The sequence below is a fragment of the Crinia signifera genome, chromosome 2, assembly GCF_055691185.1.
Source record: "Crinia signifera chromosome 2, ASM5569118v1, whole genome shotgun sequence".
In the NCBI taxonomy this organism is placed as follows: Eukaryota; Metazoa; Chordata; class Amphibia; order Anura; family Myobatrachidae; genus Crinia; species Crinia signifera.
The window spans coordinates 278,232,534-278,250,462 of record NC_139218.1 but is presented as its reverse complement, the minus strand read 5'-3'; the positions used below and the strand labels follow the sequence as shown (position 1 = coordinate 278,250,462).

The 17,929-nt window shown below is 42.5% G+C and overlaps 1 protein-coding gene across 1 annotated transcript in view; it reads left to right on the top strand.

The window, feature by feature from the left end:
- Positions 1 to 17,929, top strand: part of COL4A1 (collagen type IV alpha 1 chain) — a 154,678-nt gene that overhangs the window by 55,648 nt on the left and 81,101 nt on the right. The window contains exons 3-7 of the mRNA XM_083168672.1: positions 14,705 to 14,794; positions 14,882 to 14,926; positions 16,627 to 16,671; positions 16,757 to 16,819; positions 16,915 to 16,968. Of these exons, the coding sequence (XP_083024798.1) occupies positions 14,705 to 14,794; positions 14,882 to 14,926; positions 16,627 to 16,671; positions 16,757 to 16,819; positions 16,915 to 16,968 (297 nt within the window). The remainder of the gene's footprint in view (positions 1 to 14,704; positions 14,795 to 14,881; positions 14,927 to 16,626; positions 16,672 to 16,756; positions 16,820 to 16,914; positions 16,969 to 17,929) is intronic.

The following is a 17,929-nucleotide window of genomic DNA, read 5'->3' as shown; positions in this document are numbered from 1 at the left end:
GCTGATCAGTGCAAAGGGGGCGTGGGCGCAAAAACGGCCATGGATTGGCGATCTGCGGCCGGGATCGTGACAATCCATGGCCGTTTTCGGCAGAACTGGCCCGACTGCTTCTAAAGTCAGGCCTATTCTGCCGTGATCCCGCTTCAATGCTGTCGCTAAAGACAGAATTGAATAGGGAATCGCCGCTATTTCGCACGTCAGAAATAGCGGCGGCAGATAAACACATAATGTTCACTTTGGGCTATCCAACTACAGATGTGTCCTCTTGCAGCTTTATATGATGCATCGTGGCATGTCAGATCATGGTGTGAGCACGATCCTTACATTGTATGACTTTGCGTTCAACTAAACACTGCTCTTTGAGAATATCCTATCAACTCCTTGGCCTGTATCACCACACAGGACTATAGTAACACTAATCTCACTCTTTATTTCCAATATAACACAGAACACTGGTTATTTACATTATTATATAGCAAAAAATATAGCAGCAACAGCTGCCCGGGAGAGTTCACTACGATTTGGCACTTGATGTGTAATTTTTATACATGGGATAAAAGGCATGCAAACAGTGGCGGCAGAATTATTATTATTTTTTTAAGATAGACCGGCAGCTGATTGGCTGTGAGAGAGAGCACTCTCAGCTAATCAGTGGCCGGCCTATCCATTGCTGTCTGCTGTGTCCACTCAACACTTCCCGCACACTGGAGACTGCCCGCCCTGCCGCTGCACCAACACCACCGGGCACTTCACGCAGGTATAAACCAGTGGTGCTTCAGTGCTGGTACACACCTATGGATCGGACGACACATAGTGTGTGCTAAAAAGTACCTGCGATGTGCCGCTGATGGGTCAGATCCGACAGATTGATTCTGCAGCAGGTTCAATCTGTAGGATCCAGCCCGATGCGCACGGGACCGCGCATCTTGTCGGATAGGGTGTCAAACTCATCCGATTTGGGCCGACTTCTCTGCATTATTTACTATAAACATAAACATCTATGGGGACTAGTAACAGTGCACCGAGCTTTGAGTTAAGCAAGCCTGCAAGTGTAGAAGTTTCTACTAATCAGATAAAAGGAAAGATGTCAAGGAAAAGAAAAGAAAATCAGTTTAACTAGGATGCACTCCTCATCCACACAGTCTTATGAGACTTAAAATTACAATTTGTAATATCTTTATTAGTGTTAATTACAATTAAAGGTTAAAAGGACATCATTCACTATTAGTAATAGTTAATTTTATTAATTATGTATGACCTTATATTCAGGATCCCTGTGCCAGGGATATAGATGGCGAAATATTAAAAACAAAGTGATGAATATAGAAAGAAAATTTGAAGATGAAAATTGAGTTCTGTTTACCGTTGTTTAATCAAGTTTATTCTTGGACCTTTATGATAGGTGCAAGTGATATTGTACCAATGTGTACCGGTTTTAATAAATGGTTGTTATGCCACTTAGTGTTATTTGTTATTTAATTTCTTGCTACTTATATAGCTTTTGACGTTATGGTACAATCTCCTGGTACAATCAGATAGTATCAACTGCACTATCAAGACTATATCACTATCAAGACCATATCCCAGTAGTCCCACATATCTCAGTTTTAAATTATGGGGGCCCTTTTATTTTAAGGTATGGGGTATCTGCAAACATTTAGTATCCCCCAGATGTACTATGCTGCTGCGGTCCTTGCATTTCTGACAGCATTTGCACACTCCATATGTTTCCATGTGAATTGCAAAACTGCCGGATTTACCAACCTCTGACTTCCGTTCTGTCGGAACCCAGTGATGCATGTGTTGGTTGATGGCCTCACATGCGCATTGGCTGCCAACGACTACTCATGCAGTTGCTGCTGGAGACAAACAATGATGCTATCACACTGCTTCTAGATGTTTGTCAGGGCAGGGTCGTATAAGAGCACATATTCAGGCAATAGCATTTCAATACATTCTCGTGAAAATATTAGTTTGGAAAAGATTTATCACAGCCGCAATGAAAAATATGCCTTATTGACAGTAATTCACAGGCAGCTGGTAACTGAGCATTTCCCCTTATGCACAGGCGGAGTGCCATCAAAATAATTTCGTTGGCACTGGCACTTATTGATGGTCATTTTAAAATGTGAGGGCATGTAGTATTCATTACTAATAGCTTTAGCCTCGCTTGAATATATTCTATTTATAAATATTCTTTGGGTTTATCCTTTCCCCTGGAACTAGTACTCTTGTCGTATGTAACTGTTATTTAGAAGAGTTTAGGACAGTTTTCTTAGTGATCCAAATATATTGAATTAATTACAGTACTAAATTCCACTTTGAAATGCAGCACCTCATAAAACTAATCATACTGGTTAATCATGACTGATTCCTAATGAAACCCAGCTCACAAGACTGTGTTGGACAAGCAGCATTTCATGACTTGCCTACATTTCTGCTACACAACCTATTTCCTGTTTTCCATGTTATTTTCCCCCCTTTTGAGATTAGGATATAAAAACAACATGCTGAGAAGATCAGATTATCCTTTATGTACCACTATCTGTGCTAAATTGTTATAGGCTCTCTCTGCCATAAGCTTCTGACCTAGTATTTACTATCATATGTGGAAATGTAGCAAACCTACAGTATTAAAGAGCGGAGAAGTTGCTCATGGCAACTGATCAACTTCAAGCCAACAGTTATTAAGTACATGTAATGATAGTTAAAAACTGATTGTTTGCTATGGGCATAGTCTATTCTTGTCCACTTCTCCACTCTGTAGAAGGATTGATCCACCCTTTGGGGGTTATTCTAATCCATTCGGTCCTCTGTGCATTCGCACGGAGGACCGATGGTGCGCGTTTCTTCGCATGTGCAGACGTAGGGTGCGTGCACCCACGGCAAACTTTGACGGCGTGCGGGGGGCGGAGATGGGCGGGGGGGCGCCGGGCTGCCCCATTACCATATCGCAATGCCCAGCATTCCATGGGCGTTCCCACGAGAACACTGGGCGTTCTCATGGTAATAAGACAGTGAAGCGGGTGCGGGGGGTGGGCAGCTGACATCACCGGATGTCAGCTGCCCAGCCATATCCGTGCCAGCGTGCACGCAAATGTAAGTGACTTAAAAGTCACTTTTATATACGTGCACGCACATCTTTCGATGGTCATCGACCATTGAAAGATGTGGGGGGTTACATGAGGCATGCAAATGGATGTTAATTCAAAACATTCATTCGCAGCCTGTGTGGGCGAACCCGCACTTCGAGGGGGGGGGGGGGGCGGTCATTCGTTGGGCGGGGTTTGATGGACTCGCAAGGCTGAGAATTCATAGCCTTGTGAATCAACCAGAATATCCCCCTTTGTCTGTTAGCCACTAGCTGTTTCCCATCTACTCTTTTGAATAAAGAAACAGGCTGTCTTTTACCATCCGAGCCTCTGTGTTATATTGTGCTGGTGTCAGTCCTTTAGCTGGTCATCACTACTAATACTTGGTCACATCCACAGAGCAGACTCCTAGTTTAGCTTTATTTTTTGGAGGTTGCCTCCTGATAGCTAATGTCATCTTTTGATGACATTAGCCATTGTGACCCTAACCTCTCCTCTTATATCTTAAATATAACCCTCCACTCCCAAAGCCTAACCCTTTGGTGCAGTACCCTTACCCTCATTTTTTACCCCTGCAGAATGTCAACATGTGAACATGTTAAAATTCTGAGCATTCCGATATGTTCAATGGTGACATTTCTGTTGACATTGTGGTGTCGAGGTTATGACTGTAGACATTGTAAATGTTGATATTATGACTAAATCACATTATTTGTTTTAATTAAATGTATTAATTAATATACATTGCTTTAGTTTTCATTATGTCTAAAATAGCCAGCCCCCTCCGATGGCTGCTCCCTGGCCGGCGGTCCCCTGCATGCCCCGTGCATGCGCAGTAACATCGTAAATACTGCGCATGTACTGGCCCGAGCCTCCATGGGCTGCCTTTGCAGCTGCCCCCGGATACTTAATCAGGTTCCCGGGTTTTTCAGGGCTGAAAAGGTGTTTTCAGGGCTGCTGCGCATTTGCGTACAGAGAGGCATCCCGGAGGGAGGGAACACCTCCCAATGGGACTGCCTTGAGTGACTGGCAGGTCGGACTTCCAATAGGAAGTCACTACCAGTCACATTGAAGCCAGAGCAGTATCACAGACTGGATTTTTACCTGGGGGTTGCAGCCCAAAGGTTAAAGACCACGACTGGTTATTATATTGTTGACTTCCACACAATACAGAAAGCATTCATTTAGGCTGACAGACAACACCAATGGCATGCCAATGGCATGCCATAAAATACAGTCAGCCGATCAGCCAAAAATATGAACGGAGAATAAAGCTATTTCACAAAGCTACCGTTTCCTCCATTTTCTACGACAGCTTTGTATGCCTTTTACAAAGCTGTCGTATTCTTTGGATTCGTATTTTCTGATGGGGAAGTGATTTATATTTGGCTGATGAGTTTCCCGACAGACAAACTCGGACGAGGCTAAAGCATCTATTTAAATAATTAAAAAAATACGGCATGGGGTCACTCCTCCCAAGCCCCGGGCTCATTGGGCGCCTACACAGTGGCCAAAGCTGTAACTGCAATAGAGCTAAAGTGTGTTCATAGTTGTGGCAGTGCATGGCATCGATAGCATCAAGTAGATGAAGGATGTCTCTTTGACTAAGCAATGCACTGTAGGGGGGTCGGTGTCTATAGACAGCTGCCTAAAACTACCTAATGGTAGCACTGACCCTTGTGTTATGCTGGTACTCTCTGCACGTTGCATCATTGACACTGATAGGAGAGGTCAGCTGCTCCCGACACCCCCCTCCTCCCCGCAGCACTGCAGTGGTGATGGACAGCCCTCCTCCCCCCGGCGGCACTGGGCAGCTTCACCCAAGTCCTGACACCCCCCCCCCTCCTCCCTGCAGCACAAACATCTTAATTCATCCACAAACCCCAGAGGGGGGGGGGATGTGGGTGCGGGCAAAGCTTACCTGGCTCCAGGCTGCAAAGTGCCGCCCTCCAGTGGCCGGCGCCCTAGGCAAATACCTAGAGCTGCCTAGTGGTGGCGCCGGCCCTGAGTAGACATAACCATCTGCAGGTTAGGCAGTGACTTCTATTTATAAAATTAACTTGTTAGTTTATTTAAGATTACCTCCCCAAAAAGTGAATTTAAATTATGGTTACAGTATTTTACAGTATTTTATCCCCAAAAATCTGCCAGCCATGAATCCTATTTTTAAGGTCAAGGTGGTTACACACATTTACTATACAGTATAATCAAATGAAGACATTTTATTTGTTCCCATCGCTACAATCATGAAATTGATTTGCAGACACAAAATTCCAGAAATGTGGAATTCCATGTATGATAATGTAGAGGGATAATCCTGACAGCTGGCTGGTTGAGATAATTCATTGAATTCTTAATATCAGACTTCCAGCTGCATCTTTTCCCAGAATCCCATAATAGATATCTTGGCTTCCCACAGCACATTAATACCAGTCTGGACAGATAATTTGTCATGGATTACTCTACTGGCAACCGATCGCATCCTCTGGCTATGATGTATAAAAAACTATTTTTACTATTATACCTATGAATATAAATAACATAAGTGTCTCTTTATATGCAAATGCTGACATTTAATAATAATAATAATAATAATAATAATAATAATAATAATAATAATAATGTGTATTTGTGCCCTACAGTACATGGTATTGTGTGCATCCTCATTGTAAATTGTTGCCAAAATGTACGCTCACGTTAAAAAATAATCATCATTTACAGATACAGTATCTTCAAATCTTTTTAAACACCCTAAATATCAAGTTCTGCAGGATAATTGTAACTGGTCTCTTTGGAACCCCAAAAAATAAATTTTTGGGTGCAATATGTGCTTAAATGCCCCATTTGTCTGCCTCCTACATAACAATGTCCATGTCATTATATAAGCTTTCGGATCTGCCCATCAATATTGATTGTGCGAGTTTTGTGAGTTTCGGTATCTGTTTGGAAATGTTGATAAAAAGGTAAAAATTTCAGTACTTGTGTAATATCTGGGCGCCCGATTTTTTCATTGTATTGCATCGCATCGCATGGCATCGCACTACTTAAGGCATGCAATGCAATGCGATTCAATGCAATGCAATGTGATTTTTCATTGTAAAGACCAGATTTTTAATTGTATAGTCACCCATGGGTGATTTCATACCCCCACTATCCAACTACGCATGGAGTTGATTTTATATAGTGTGGCGAGCGCAGCGAGCCACCGAGCCCCGCAAGGGGACGCAGAATACATGTAAAGTAATCCGCGTCCCCTCGCGGGGCTCGCTGCGCTCGCCATGCTTCGGACACGGTGGCTCGCTGCGCTCGCCACACTATATCAAATCAACTCCATGCGTAGTTGGATAGTGGGGGCATGAAATCACCCATGGATGACTATACAATTAAAAAACGGGTCTTTACAATGAAAAATCGCATTGCATGCCTTAAGTAGTGGCATGCAATGAAAAAATCGGGCGCCCAGATAATACACAAGTACCATTTCCAATTCAAAGTTCAGCCCACTAATATTTCCCAACCTTAAATTATACTTTTTGTTTTTTACTCCTAAAATACAGCATACCCATAAAATACAGTATTAATGAGTTAAGTCACATTTATGTTTTTTATGAATCAAGAAAAAGATTGTCACTTTCTACCTCATGTCTGATTTCATATAAAAGCTGTGTGGCTGAATATGGACGCAGTTGGTTAATTTTTTTAAGTACTGAGAAGGGTCAGTGTATTCCAAGTTACCCCAAATTCCAAGACTAATTTGGACATAATGGGGCAGATGCATTAACCCTTAACAAGAGATAAATACAAGGGTGAAAAAGAGAGCTAAACGTCCAGCCAATCAGCTTCCTACTAACTTTTTTCAAACTCAGCCTGTAACATGGCAGTTGGGAGCTGATTGGCAGGACATTTATCTCTCATTGGCCCTGATGCACTAAGCTTCAAAAGTGATAAAATAGAGAGTGATAGACAGCCAGCCAATCAGCTCCTGTCTGACTTTTTTTTTTAAATATATAGAAGTTCTGCACCCACTGGACTGCTGCCAAATAGTGTCCTCCTGGGTATACCAAACCCCACACAACTTCCAACACAATATTGGAGAACACCACACGGTGCTGTCTGAAAATCACCAAGGATTTTAACTATCAACTTTCTAAGTTTAGGATGAATGTACACGTGTCTCCAGAAATGCCAGTACAGCTCCCTACCTTGCCGTAGTGACCTTATGGAAAAGCCCTATGTGCACATCAAGGGTTTCTTTGGCGAATACACACTGTCCCTTTCACCATCTCCAAACTCCCATGCCTCATTTAGAGGTGAGTTACTGTTTCAGAAGGGTTGCAGTAAATGGTGTATCTGGTTCCATAGTGAAAATTAAGAGGGAAAAGATTTGACACCCTGGAAAAGAAACCTTGATATGAAAATAGAGCCTTTTTTAGAGGGCAGTAATTATGAAAAAGAGAAGGTGTGACACAGAATTTTTAAGTTGTCAAAAGAGAGAATGTGTATTCAATAAAGAAACCTTTATAGGGAAATAGGGCCCATTTCCGAGGTCAGTATACATAAGAAATTAAGGTGTAACATGGAAGTTCGGAGCTGGTGAAAGGGGCAAAGTGTGTATTTGCCAAAGAAACCCCTGATGTACACATAGGGCTTGACCATAAGGTCACTACGGCAAGGTAGGGAGCTGTACTGGCATTTCTGGAGACACGTGTACATTCATCCTAAACTTAGAAAATTGGTAGTTTCCTTGGTGAATTTTGGACAGCGCCGTGTGGTGTTCTCCAATATTGTGTTGGAAGATGTAGAAACTGTACCTACCATAAGGCTGGTGCGAGTTTTGATGTGCAATCTGATGGTGCGTCTAATGACTGATTTGCACTGCTAAAAATAGCCGTGATCAGCAGCCGAATTATCACAAACATGCAGCAAAATACACAGCCGCAACCTTGGGCCTGATTCTGGTTCACTTGCAAAAGCAAATTCTCTCTCTAATGGACAAATCCATGTGCACTGTAGGGGGGCAGATGTAACATGTGCAGAGAGAGTTAGATTTGGGTGAGTTATTTTGTTTCTGTGCAGAGCAAATCCTGGCTGCTTTAGTTTTACACTGCAATATAGATATCAGTTTGAAGTGAGGTTTGGGTGGGGTTTGTACTTCAAACTGATATTGCAGTGTAAAACTAAAGCAGCCAGGAATTACTCTGCACAGAAACAAAATAACTCACCCAAATCTAACTCGCTCTGCAAATGTTACATCTGCCCCACCTGCAGTGCACATGGTTTTGTCCATTAAAGAAGGAATTTGCTTTTGCGAGTGAACCAGAATCAGGCCCTTTGTCTGCATCGCACTCAGCTTCAGGCACAATAAGTTTACATTTTCTTATATATTAGTTTAATTAAAATAAAATAAAAAAAGAAGTAAAAAGCTGTTCCTGCTGCCTGTGTAATACTGGTGTTTTCTTCCTTTTGGTTGCAGTGTGCACAGAACAGCATTATCATAGCATTATGTGCACAATGACATCTGCTGCTCTGCTATGGGAAGAGGATATAGAAGTCATTACAATGATTCCTCTGTTGTAAACATACTCAGTGGGACACATCCATATTTGGTCATTAGAAGCCACCAATGTAGTTTTATGTGAGGTGACCTTTCTTTATTGTTCATTGTGCCCACAGTCTTGACAGATCAGGGTTGGTTAAGAGCCATAATAAAAAGTGCAGGTAAAGTAGAGAGCATTTTAATGAGTCAGCTGTGAATATATGAGTACCAGACTCATAGGGTTGTATACTCCATCCTGCTATTTCATCAGCACAGAAACTGTGTTGGGTTAGTAACAGAAATAAGTGTGCCATCAGCTCCCTCTAAATTTAGGAGGTAACATTTAGCTCCCTCTGAAGTCAACACCATGTTGAGATGCCTATAAATCAGGCTTGCCTACCCTCACGGAACGGCCGGGAGCCTCCCGGAAATCGCCTCCCGGCCCCCCAGGAAGGTAGGCAAGTCTCCTGCTATGTGGTAATAGCCCCCGTTCCCCCCATGCCTGCTGGTTTAATTACCGGAAATCGCGGTCCGCAGAGAGGGGGCGGGGCTAAAATGACGCGATTGCTGCATTTTGCGTCATTTAAGCCCCGCCCCCTCTCAGCGGCCCGCGAATCACAGAGGTTTTTTGTATGGGGGCGGAGCCAAGTGATGTCAGCCTTGCTCCCGCCCCCCTGACATGTTGCCTCTCCGGGCAACATGAATTTGAAAGTAGGCAAGTATGCTATAAATGCCTTTTAAAGCTGAGAAGTACATACAGTACTGATTAACTGGTCAAACTTTGTGGGATGTAGGGCTGTAGGTGGCTTGTACACTTTATTCATTAACAGTTTCTTATATAGCGCACACAGAGTAACATTCACATCACTTTGTAAGTGTATAGCTGATACAGCTGAGCTTTGGGAAATAGAACAGGCATTTTGTACTTTGAAAGTGAATGGATCAGGTAATAAGCCAACTGAACAGTATAATTATCACTCAACCCTCCAGTATTACTGTTAGTGTATTTTGTAAATGGCTCAAACATATCACATAGCAGACTCAAAAGCAAAGGAACAGAGAAGACCATAATGTAGAGGCCGAAGACAGGTCATGTCACATAGCTGCACAACATTCACTTCCTAGAGCTGCGCTAGTCAGAATTCTGTCCGACGGACCTCAAAAGTTTTGCCAACTGTATAAGATGTATTGTCATTAGAACATTCCAAGCTTTACAATGCTAAATAATACAATAGGTACCTTTAGCAAACTTTATACTAAAATAGCCCTAACGTCTTTATCTACTGTACTGCCCTTTCCTGTTGGCGGACAATGGAATAAGTAATCCAGATGGAATAGTTATTTTAAGGCAAAAACAGAGAGGAATCTTTATCCGGTGATGTTTCCTTACCTCCAAGTAATGACATAGATGAACATACAATAATACACAATGTCCATAAACTGAGGAAATTGAAAAAACAGATGACCACTGATCACTGTAGCAGAACAGCCCATTTCTTCCATTTGTTACTGTCTAGGATTAACAATACTATGTGAGTTTCACTTACTCACCATAGCGGGCCTAAATATTCTGTGACCTAGGAATAATATGATATTTATATAGGCAAAACTGATATAGCTGGACGGTAAATTAATTTATTGCATAAAGAATGTTATTAGCATGTGGCTGAGTCACAGAGATCTCTTTGGATTGCTTGGTTGTGCTGGTTACTCAGAGACCTGGCACATGTGGTTGTAGAATGTGCCCACTGGAGTTTTTGGGTGCAAAAAACAGGGTGACAGGGTTCTGCAAATGTAGTGTGAGCGCAGGGCCGGACTGGCCATCTGGCCCTTCTGGCAAATGCCAGAAGGGTCGATGGCCTTGTGGGCCTATTTTGTGCATGGGTGAGGAGGATGTCCGCCGGTCTCTCCAGCATCAACAGCAGCAGCCAGTAGCCCCTCGTGAGCCGCCTCACATGTGCAACATGTAAGGACATGAGGAGTCGCGGTGTGTTCCATAATGGGTAATGCCTCCTTTTTGTGATTTCATGGTTCCATTCCATGTGGCCACGCCCCCTTTTCACCCACGCAAGGGTGCCGCCTACTTCAAGTGGGCCTGTGTGCTCAAAATGCCAGGACCAATTTCTGGACCCAGTCCGGCCCTGCGTGAGTGTGTGTGTGTGTGTGTGTGTGGGGGGGGGGGGGGGGGGGATTGGGCATTCAGCCTAGCAAGTCGGCTTTTTCTTGCTCATGACTCCAGAAATTTCCAGGATTGGAAGAGCACATTCCAGGATACAAATACTGATGTTTTGGGGCTAAATCTTGGGGTTTTGCTGAACCTGAGCCAGATATTTTTCTCCCTAGTCTTCATGAAACTAGAATGAACTAGAATGAGGTTCAGGCCCTCATTCTAGTTGGCTAACAGAGCAAAGCCTCCGGAAATCAAGTGTCGCATGGGGATGTCTAGCCTGGGTGCAAGCAACCCGCCTCCTACATGCCCCCCCCCCCCCTGCTGTGAGCTCCTTGGAGACTATGCAAGTCTCCGAGGGCACCCGCAGTGAAGACCTGCACATTGCAACGGGGCGAATGAACCAGAATCACCCCCTTAGTCTGATATCTTACAATGACAACAGAGAAAATAATTGCTTTCAGAAATCTGTTCTAACTGAGCCCCCAGATAAGCTTTCAGAGTGATGGGCATCAGTATTTGAAATTAAAACATCATAAAAATGCAAAAACAGAGCTATGTATATGCATGTATTATGTACACTGAAGACCTTAAAAATAAAGTGATAACATCAAAATACAGTATTAGGAACCGTATCTTCATTCACAGTTAAAGTAACGTCACTTATATGGTTACAAATCTAATCTTTGACTTGTCCCTGCTCATTACTATGCCATTGTCATGTCATTGCGGTCTGATATGAGTAATTGATCACCTCTTGTAAAACATACTGTAGGGCTGTAAGAGTGTCACCCTTAAATATAAAGTTCAACATTTGTTGGTACTTGTTTCCTAGAACGGCCACAACGATTTAGATCGTTGTGGTCGTAAGATAAAAAATCGGATCGATCGCATCGCATGCGATTTGGTCGCATACGATGCGACCGATCCGATCGACCGATTTTTCACCCGATTTTTTTTTTTTTTCACCTGATTATTTTAAATTGCCCCCCCAAATGTTACTAAGTGGGCTAGACCCCACGATAGACGTCAACCCGAAGCGTGGCGAGCGCAGCGAGCCCGCGAGGGGCGGCGGTGCGCGTCCTCCGACCTTTTCATTCCCCTACTATCCACTAGGGCGTGGAGTGAGAATAGAATAGTGTGGCGAGCGCAGCGAGCCACCGAGCCCAAAGCGTGGCGAGCGCAGCGAGCCCCGCGAGGGGACGCGTCTAACTTCACAGGTATACGCGTCCCCTCGCGGGGCTCGCTGCGCTCGCCACGCTTCGGGCTCGGTGGCTCGCTGCGCTCGCCACACTATTATATTCTCACTCCACGCCCTAGTGGATAGTAGGGGAATGAAAAGGTCGGAGGACGCGTACCGCCGCCCCTCGCGGGCTCGCTGCGCTCGCCACGCTTCGGGTTGACGTCTATCGTGGGGTCATGGCGGGCACATAAAAAATGTGAAATGGGTCATATTTGGCCATTTCACCTTTTTTATCATTTTACCCTATGTGAGATGGACTTAATCAAGTCCATCTCATCTTGTGCCATTATAATGGCACAAGACCGACAAGATCCTCCCGATTTCAATGTTAAAATTTTTTTTAACATTGAAGTCTATGGAAAAATCGGGTCAATCGGTCGGTCGCATCGCGGCCGATTTTAATTGGTCGCGACCGACCGATCGACCCGATTTCTGTCAATCAAAGTGAAAAAATTTTAAAAAATCGGCCAGATCGTGAGGATCGTGTCCCTTAATTAAGAGCCACGATCACTCACGATTGTGGCCGTTCTAGGAAACAAGTACCCATTTGTTTTATTCAGAGTAATGCTGACCATGCGTTTTGGGCTGCCGATGCGATGCGCACTCCTGCTCACATCATATCGTACAGTCCAAAAAAGTATGTGCTGCAGGTACTTTTTGAACTAGATTGCATCGCATCTACTGTAGTTCAAAATGCACTGTGCTTTAGCCCATCGCATGCATTTTGAACTAGATGCAATGCAACGGTGTGCATCGTGTGAGGACGGCATAACTAACTGTAGCACTTCTACAGTACTTTAACCAAGAGTGTCTCATTTATTTGTATTTCCCATTATTTTAAATGAATGGACTACTGACACTTAACAAGACAGATACTTTACGAAGAAAAAAACAAACAAAAAAACCCTGCAGCTTGTATTGCATGATAGCCGGCATTTCCTGGGCTGCATTTCAGTGACTTCTAGGTGCAGTCCTCCCCCTTGTGGCCACACTGAAAACTTTTGTATACAGTATGCTTTATAAGAAAATGCCTTTTTTGTCCACTTTAATCTCCACAGTTTAATACATTATTATATTACATCCTGCATCCTAAGACCATTTCAGAAAAAAGTATACTTTTATTTAAATAGCCAACCATTTCTGACTTTACTGATAAATACTGATTAATAATAATACCAATTACAGGACCATGGCCCTTATTCTGATCGGTGCGGATATATCCGCGTGCGTTCGGCCCGCCGATGTTTTGTGTCTGCGCATGTGCAGAGGCGTCTCTGCGCATGTGCGAGCGGGGCGTACGGCCAAATCCCGCATGATATGTGAACACTCCGAACAGGGGGTGGAGAGGGGCGTGAAGGGCTATTTGGGCTCATTACCATATGCATACGCCCCGCGTTTCATGGGAGTTCCCATGAAAACGCTGGGCGTACGTATGGTAATGCGGCCGTGACGCACGTGTAGGGGGCGGACATATGACATCGCTGGATGTCAGCTGCCCGCCCAGATCCCTGCTTTTGCACGGAAAAATGTCCGTGTGGTCTGAGGTTGCGGGTGCTGGTGAAGCATTCGGTCCTGCATTCGATGGTCTGCGACCATCGAATGATGGGGGAGGTTCCCTTAGATGGAGGAGGCGTATTCCGTGAAAAATACACGTGCGGTCCGTTCGGCCAGCTTCTTACCGCATACGGACGGAGTTGGCGATCCGTATGGAAGGCGGGGTTTCGCACGCACGGTCCTGGCCGCATAATCGGCTCCGGCCGCACCGATCAGAATAAGGGCCCATATGATCATAAAGTTAGTTATTAATCTTTGAAGTATTATATTTTTCATATGTTAGTTAAAGCTACATTGTGACCGAGGATTATTTATTCATTGCCAGAGCTGCACATAACTTCTCATAGCTACAGAATCCAGAGCAGTGGACAGTTGGGTTGGGTAGACCAATTGCAGGTCAGAAACAGGGGATGCTACACTAGGCGGAGCAGATACCTTGGTAAATACATTTGATGTGATTATGCAAAATCAGCATTAATTATATAATGCTGTTAATTTTAAGACATACATATCCTAGATTCTAGAATAGAATAGCTTGACAGTATATGAACTAACAATATAATTTATCCCGTTACTGAAGATTATCAGCTATAAATTGTTGAGTGTCTTGTGTTTGTTGGACAGAAAAATAAACATGCTGCATACATACAATCTATTCTTGGTATGCAGATTCCTTCGTTGCCTAGGGCTCACTACTTATCAGGAATGGCATGGGATCTGGTGGGTCTACTTGACGATATGCAGTTCTTAAAGCTTAAAATGTTTTGTCATTTATGGGGAGATACATCAGGCTATTTAAAGAGAGTAGATTAGTTGCAATTAGTAACCAAACTACTAACTACTGTATATTCTACATTTCTAAAATGCAACGTCTCCACTATTTACTTCAGAAGGTTTGGATGGTTAATTAACTTAATAACATACCTAGGGGGCCATTTATCAATTTATTTAGTTATTAATTTATTTACAGTTTCTTATATAGCGCAGCAAATTCCGTTGCGTGATACACGGGATCAATGAGTGATGCACCTCATTGGTTACGATAAACAGTGCTGCAGCCAATCAGCTCCCAACTGTAATTTTTTAACATGTTACCTTTCTCGTTTCTACAGGGAGACAGAGGCTTACAGGGCCTTCCTGGTGTAATTGGATTTCCTGGATTTCAAGGACCAGAGGGCGCACCTGGACCCTTCGGACAGAAGGTAATATAATATTTGCAACAACAATTACATTATTAATTTATCTTTTAAAATCCTTACCCTTGAAATTTTGTTTATCTTCTATTACAGGGTGACACAGGGGAGCCAGGACTTCCAGGCACAAAAGGAAACAGAGTAAGTTGCTTGTAACATAATATGAAAGAAGTCATTGAAAGTGAAACAAGCTGTGACAGCAATTACACCAAACAATAGCATTTTACAAGCACAAATAACACATTTCTTGTAGAAGACTTTTAGGTTTGGGGCTAAAAGTCTGGTCAGTAGTGTGTCTGGCAGATGTCCAGACCTGTTGGATGGTTATATTTTCTTCTTGAAAATGGTTCTAAGGAACCGAAATGTTGACTTGCTTAAATGAGTTTTGGATCTAGATGATATATTAAAGTGCACTCTCAATAGTGAGTGCCCTTGTGTCGTTCATTATGTGGAACTCTATTTTTGTATATTTGTGTGTAATGATTATATAGCACACAGGAGAAGCACCCCTACAATCATACATAATAATAAATCTGGTGAACGATAAAACTTCTTATAAAAATATTACAATTTAAATACCGTAGAAAACAAAGAAAAAGCTTATAAAACAAATATTATGAAACAATTAAAAAGGATAAAATTTTATTTTTTTTATGTATGGGAGGTTAGTGGGGCAATGCCTAGGTGTTTCATCCATCAGACTTCTACAAGGGCATAATGCGTAGGGATTTCTCACTGTGGTGCCAAAAGAGACTGAGGGGTTGGGGTGTCTCTACTGATACCACGGCACTGGGGAGGGTGACCTAGCCCGTATCTATCCTGCAGGCTGCTGGCCTTCTTTCATATGCTGGCTCCCACTAATTTCCAGCAAACTCTTTCCACTTCTGTGATTCCGGCATCAATTGCTCGCAGGGGCAGGGTCTGGGGGCCACAGCTGCATGGCTATAATGGTCAATTCATCACTGTCAGCAACCTGCTACTTATTAGACACCCCCACCTCCTCCACAGTCACTTTTGTCATCTGCCCCGGTTTCCTCTTTAAACAACTTCCTTATGTTCAGTGTTGCAGAAGTGCCCACTAGTCAGCACGGATGACAACTTCCGGTTTGGTTCCATAGTTTGGAACGCAAAACCCGGAAGTATTGTGATCGGGCCTGCAGAAGGAAGAACCAGGCTGGCCTAAGTAAGCAGGCAAGGTCGGCTGGCCACACAGTTTTGGGATGGGACTGACCCACAGGGAACTCTTCCTACAGGCCCATCCGCCCATGTGCATGGCTGTTATAAAACCAGCACAGCGAACAAATTAGATGTCGCTTCTTTCCGCATCATTAGATACTTGTTTTTGCCAAAGTAAGGCCAAAATGGTATCTCAAATAGTTTTTGCACAAATGCCAGTTGTATTCAGAGCATGAGCAATACCATCTCTGAGAGATTGACCTTCAAATAACCGCGGCTTGATAATCCATCACATTTTTATGGCTAGCAAATCTAATGTATTCCTAGTGAAATCTATTAGTCCTTGTAGTTATATGGTTGATGCCATTGTATGACAGTCTAAAACAAAAATCTTAGCAGTGGCCATTTCCTTGGAGAATGGACCTAAATATGTAAAAAACAAAGTGCAAGGTGCAATATAATTGTTGTGATTTTTTTCTGTATTCTGATTATTAATGGTTTATAAATAAACAAGACATAAGAAAATAATTTTTATATAATACATATAATGATTATCATCTATATAGAAAAGCTAACTATGTTTTGCTTAAACCTCTGAAAATGTATTTTTCATCTAGTCTGCATTTTAATTTGGTAAAATAGTTTTCTGCTTCCATTTTTTACAGGGCCCCCCTGGAGCTGCTGGATTTCCTGGAAACCCTGGTCTTCCTGTATGTATAGGTTTCCTCTTGAATAAATCTTTTGTGTATTTTGGATAATACCTTTAAATATTTTTTCAACCTATGTTTTTAACAGGGCATACCTGGACAGGATGGCCCTCCTGGCCCAATAGGAATTCCAGGTTGCAACGGTACAAAGGTACAAAATATATATGTAGCTAATTGTATACTGAATATAAATATTGGTTTTAAAGTGTGTATTAACAGAGATATTGTCTGTGCATTTAACTTTAGGGTGAAAGAGGACCACTTGGACCTCCTGGACTTCCAGGATTACTTGGCTATCCAGTAAGTGTCACATAACATGAATTGAAAACAATTTAGATAATAGATCTAGACTAAATTCCAAAAATTCATTTAAACACTTAAAATATAGGAAATCTACTGACAGAATAGACCCCATAGTCTTTATGATAAAAAAAGACTAGAAAGTTTAATGACCCTAGAACCCTAGAACATCTACTTTCAAATGTTGCTACCAAGTCTTAATACATAACTCCATGGAAAAAGGGCAAGGAAATGTGCCAAATATATGGTTTACACAAAGAAAAAGGAGACTTTTGCTGTATCGGCGTTGTATCTAATCACAATGAGTTAATGTGTTTGCTGATCGATGGCGTGGTGTTTTTCCCAGTTGTGTATGTGTAGTGAACGGCTTTGCCTCAGTTGTAGCAGCTAACTAGAATATTCCCACAAATACTATACACTAACGGTTGGATGAGTGCACATTATAATTCTTAATAATACATAATAATACATAATAATACTTATTTACAAGTATGTTAATATCTAATTTCTAATGAATCAGTTTTATGATGACTTTAAATGAGAAGAATGCAATGTATAATGTGTTGCTAGTCAGATAGACTACCAATGATTTTCTTCAGTGTTAAGTCACTACTGCTTAATTCCTCAGTTATTGTGGGTACAAATGCTGCCATTCAAACCCATTTGATACTCCACATTTTCCATGCGTATTTAACTGAAGCTTGCATGGATAAGTCAGATCCGTGCAGGCTTCTTGTATAAAAAAAAATAGAAAAAATAAATAAGTTAAAAAAAGGCATGTGGTCCCTCCCCAAGGAGCATATCCAGCCCCTTGCTCTTTGTGCTGGTCCTGGTTGCAGAAATACAGGGAGAAAAATTAAATAAGGTCCCACTGTATTTCTATAACCATCATCGGGCTCTTGGACCATCCTGAAAAAATAAATGTCTACCGTATTTTTATAACCAACAGCCAGCCATGCCA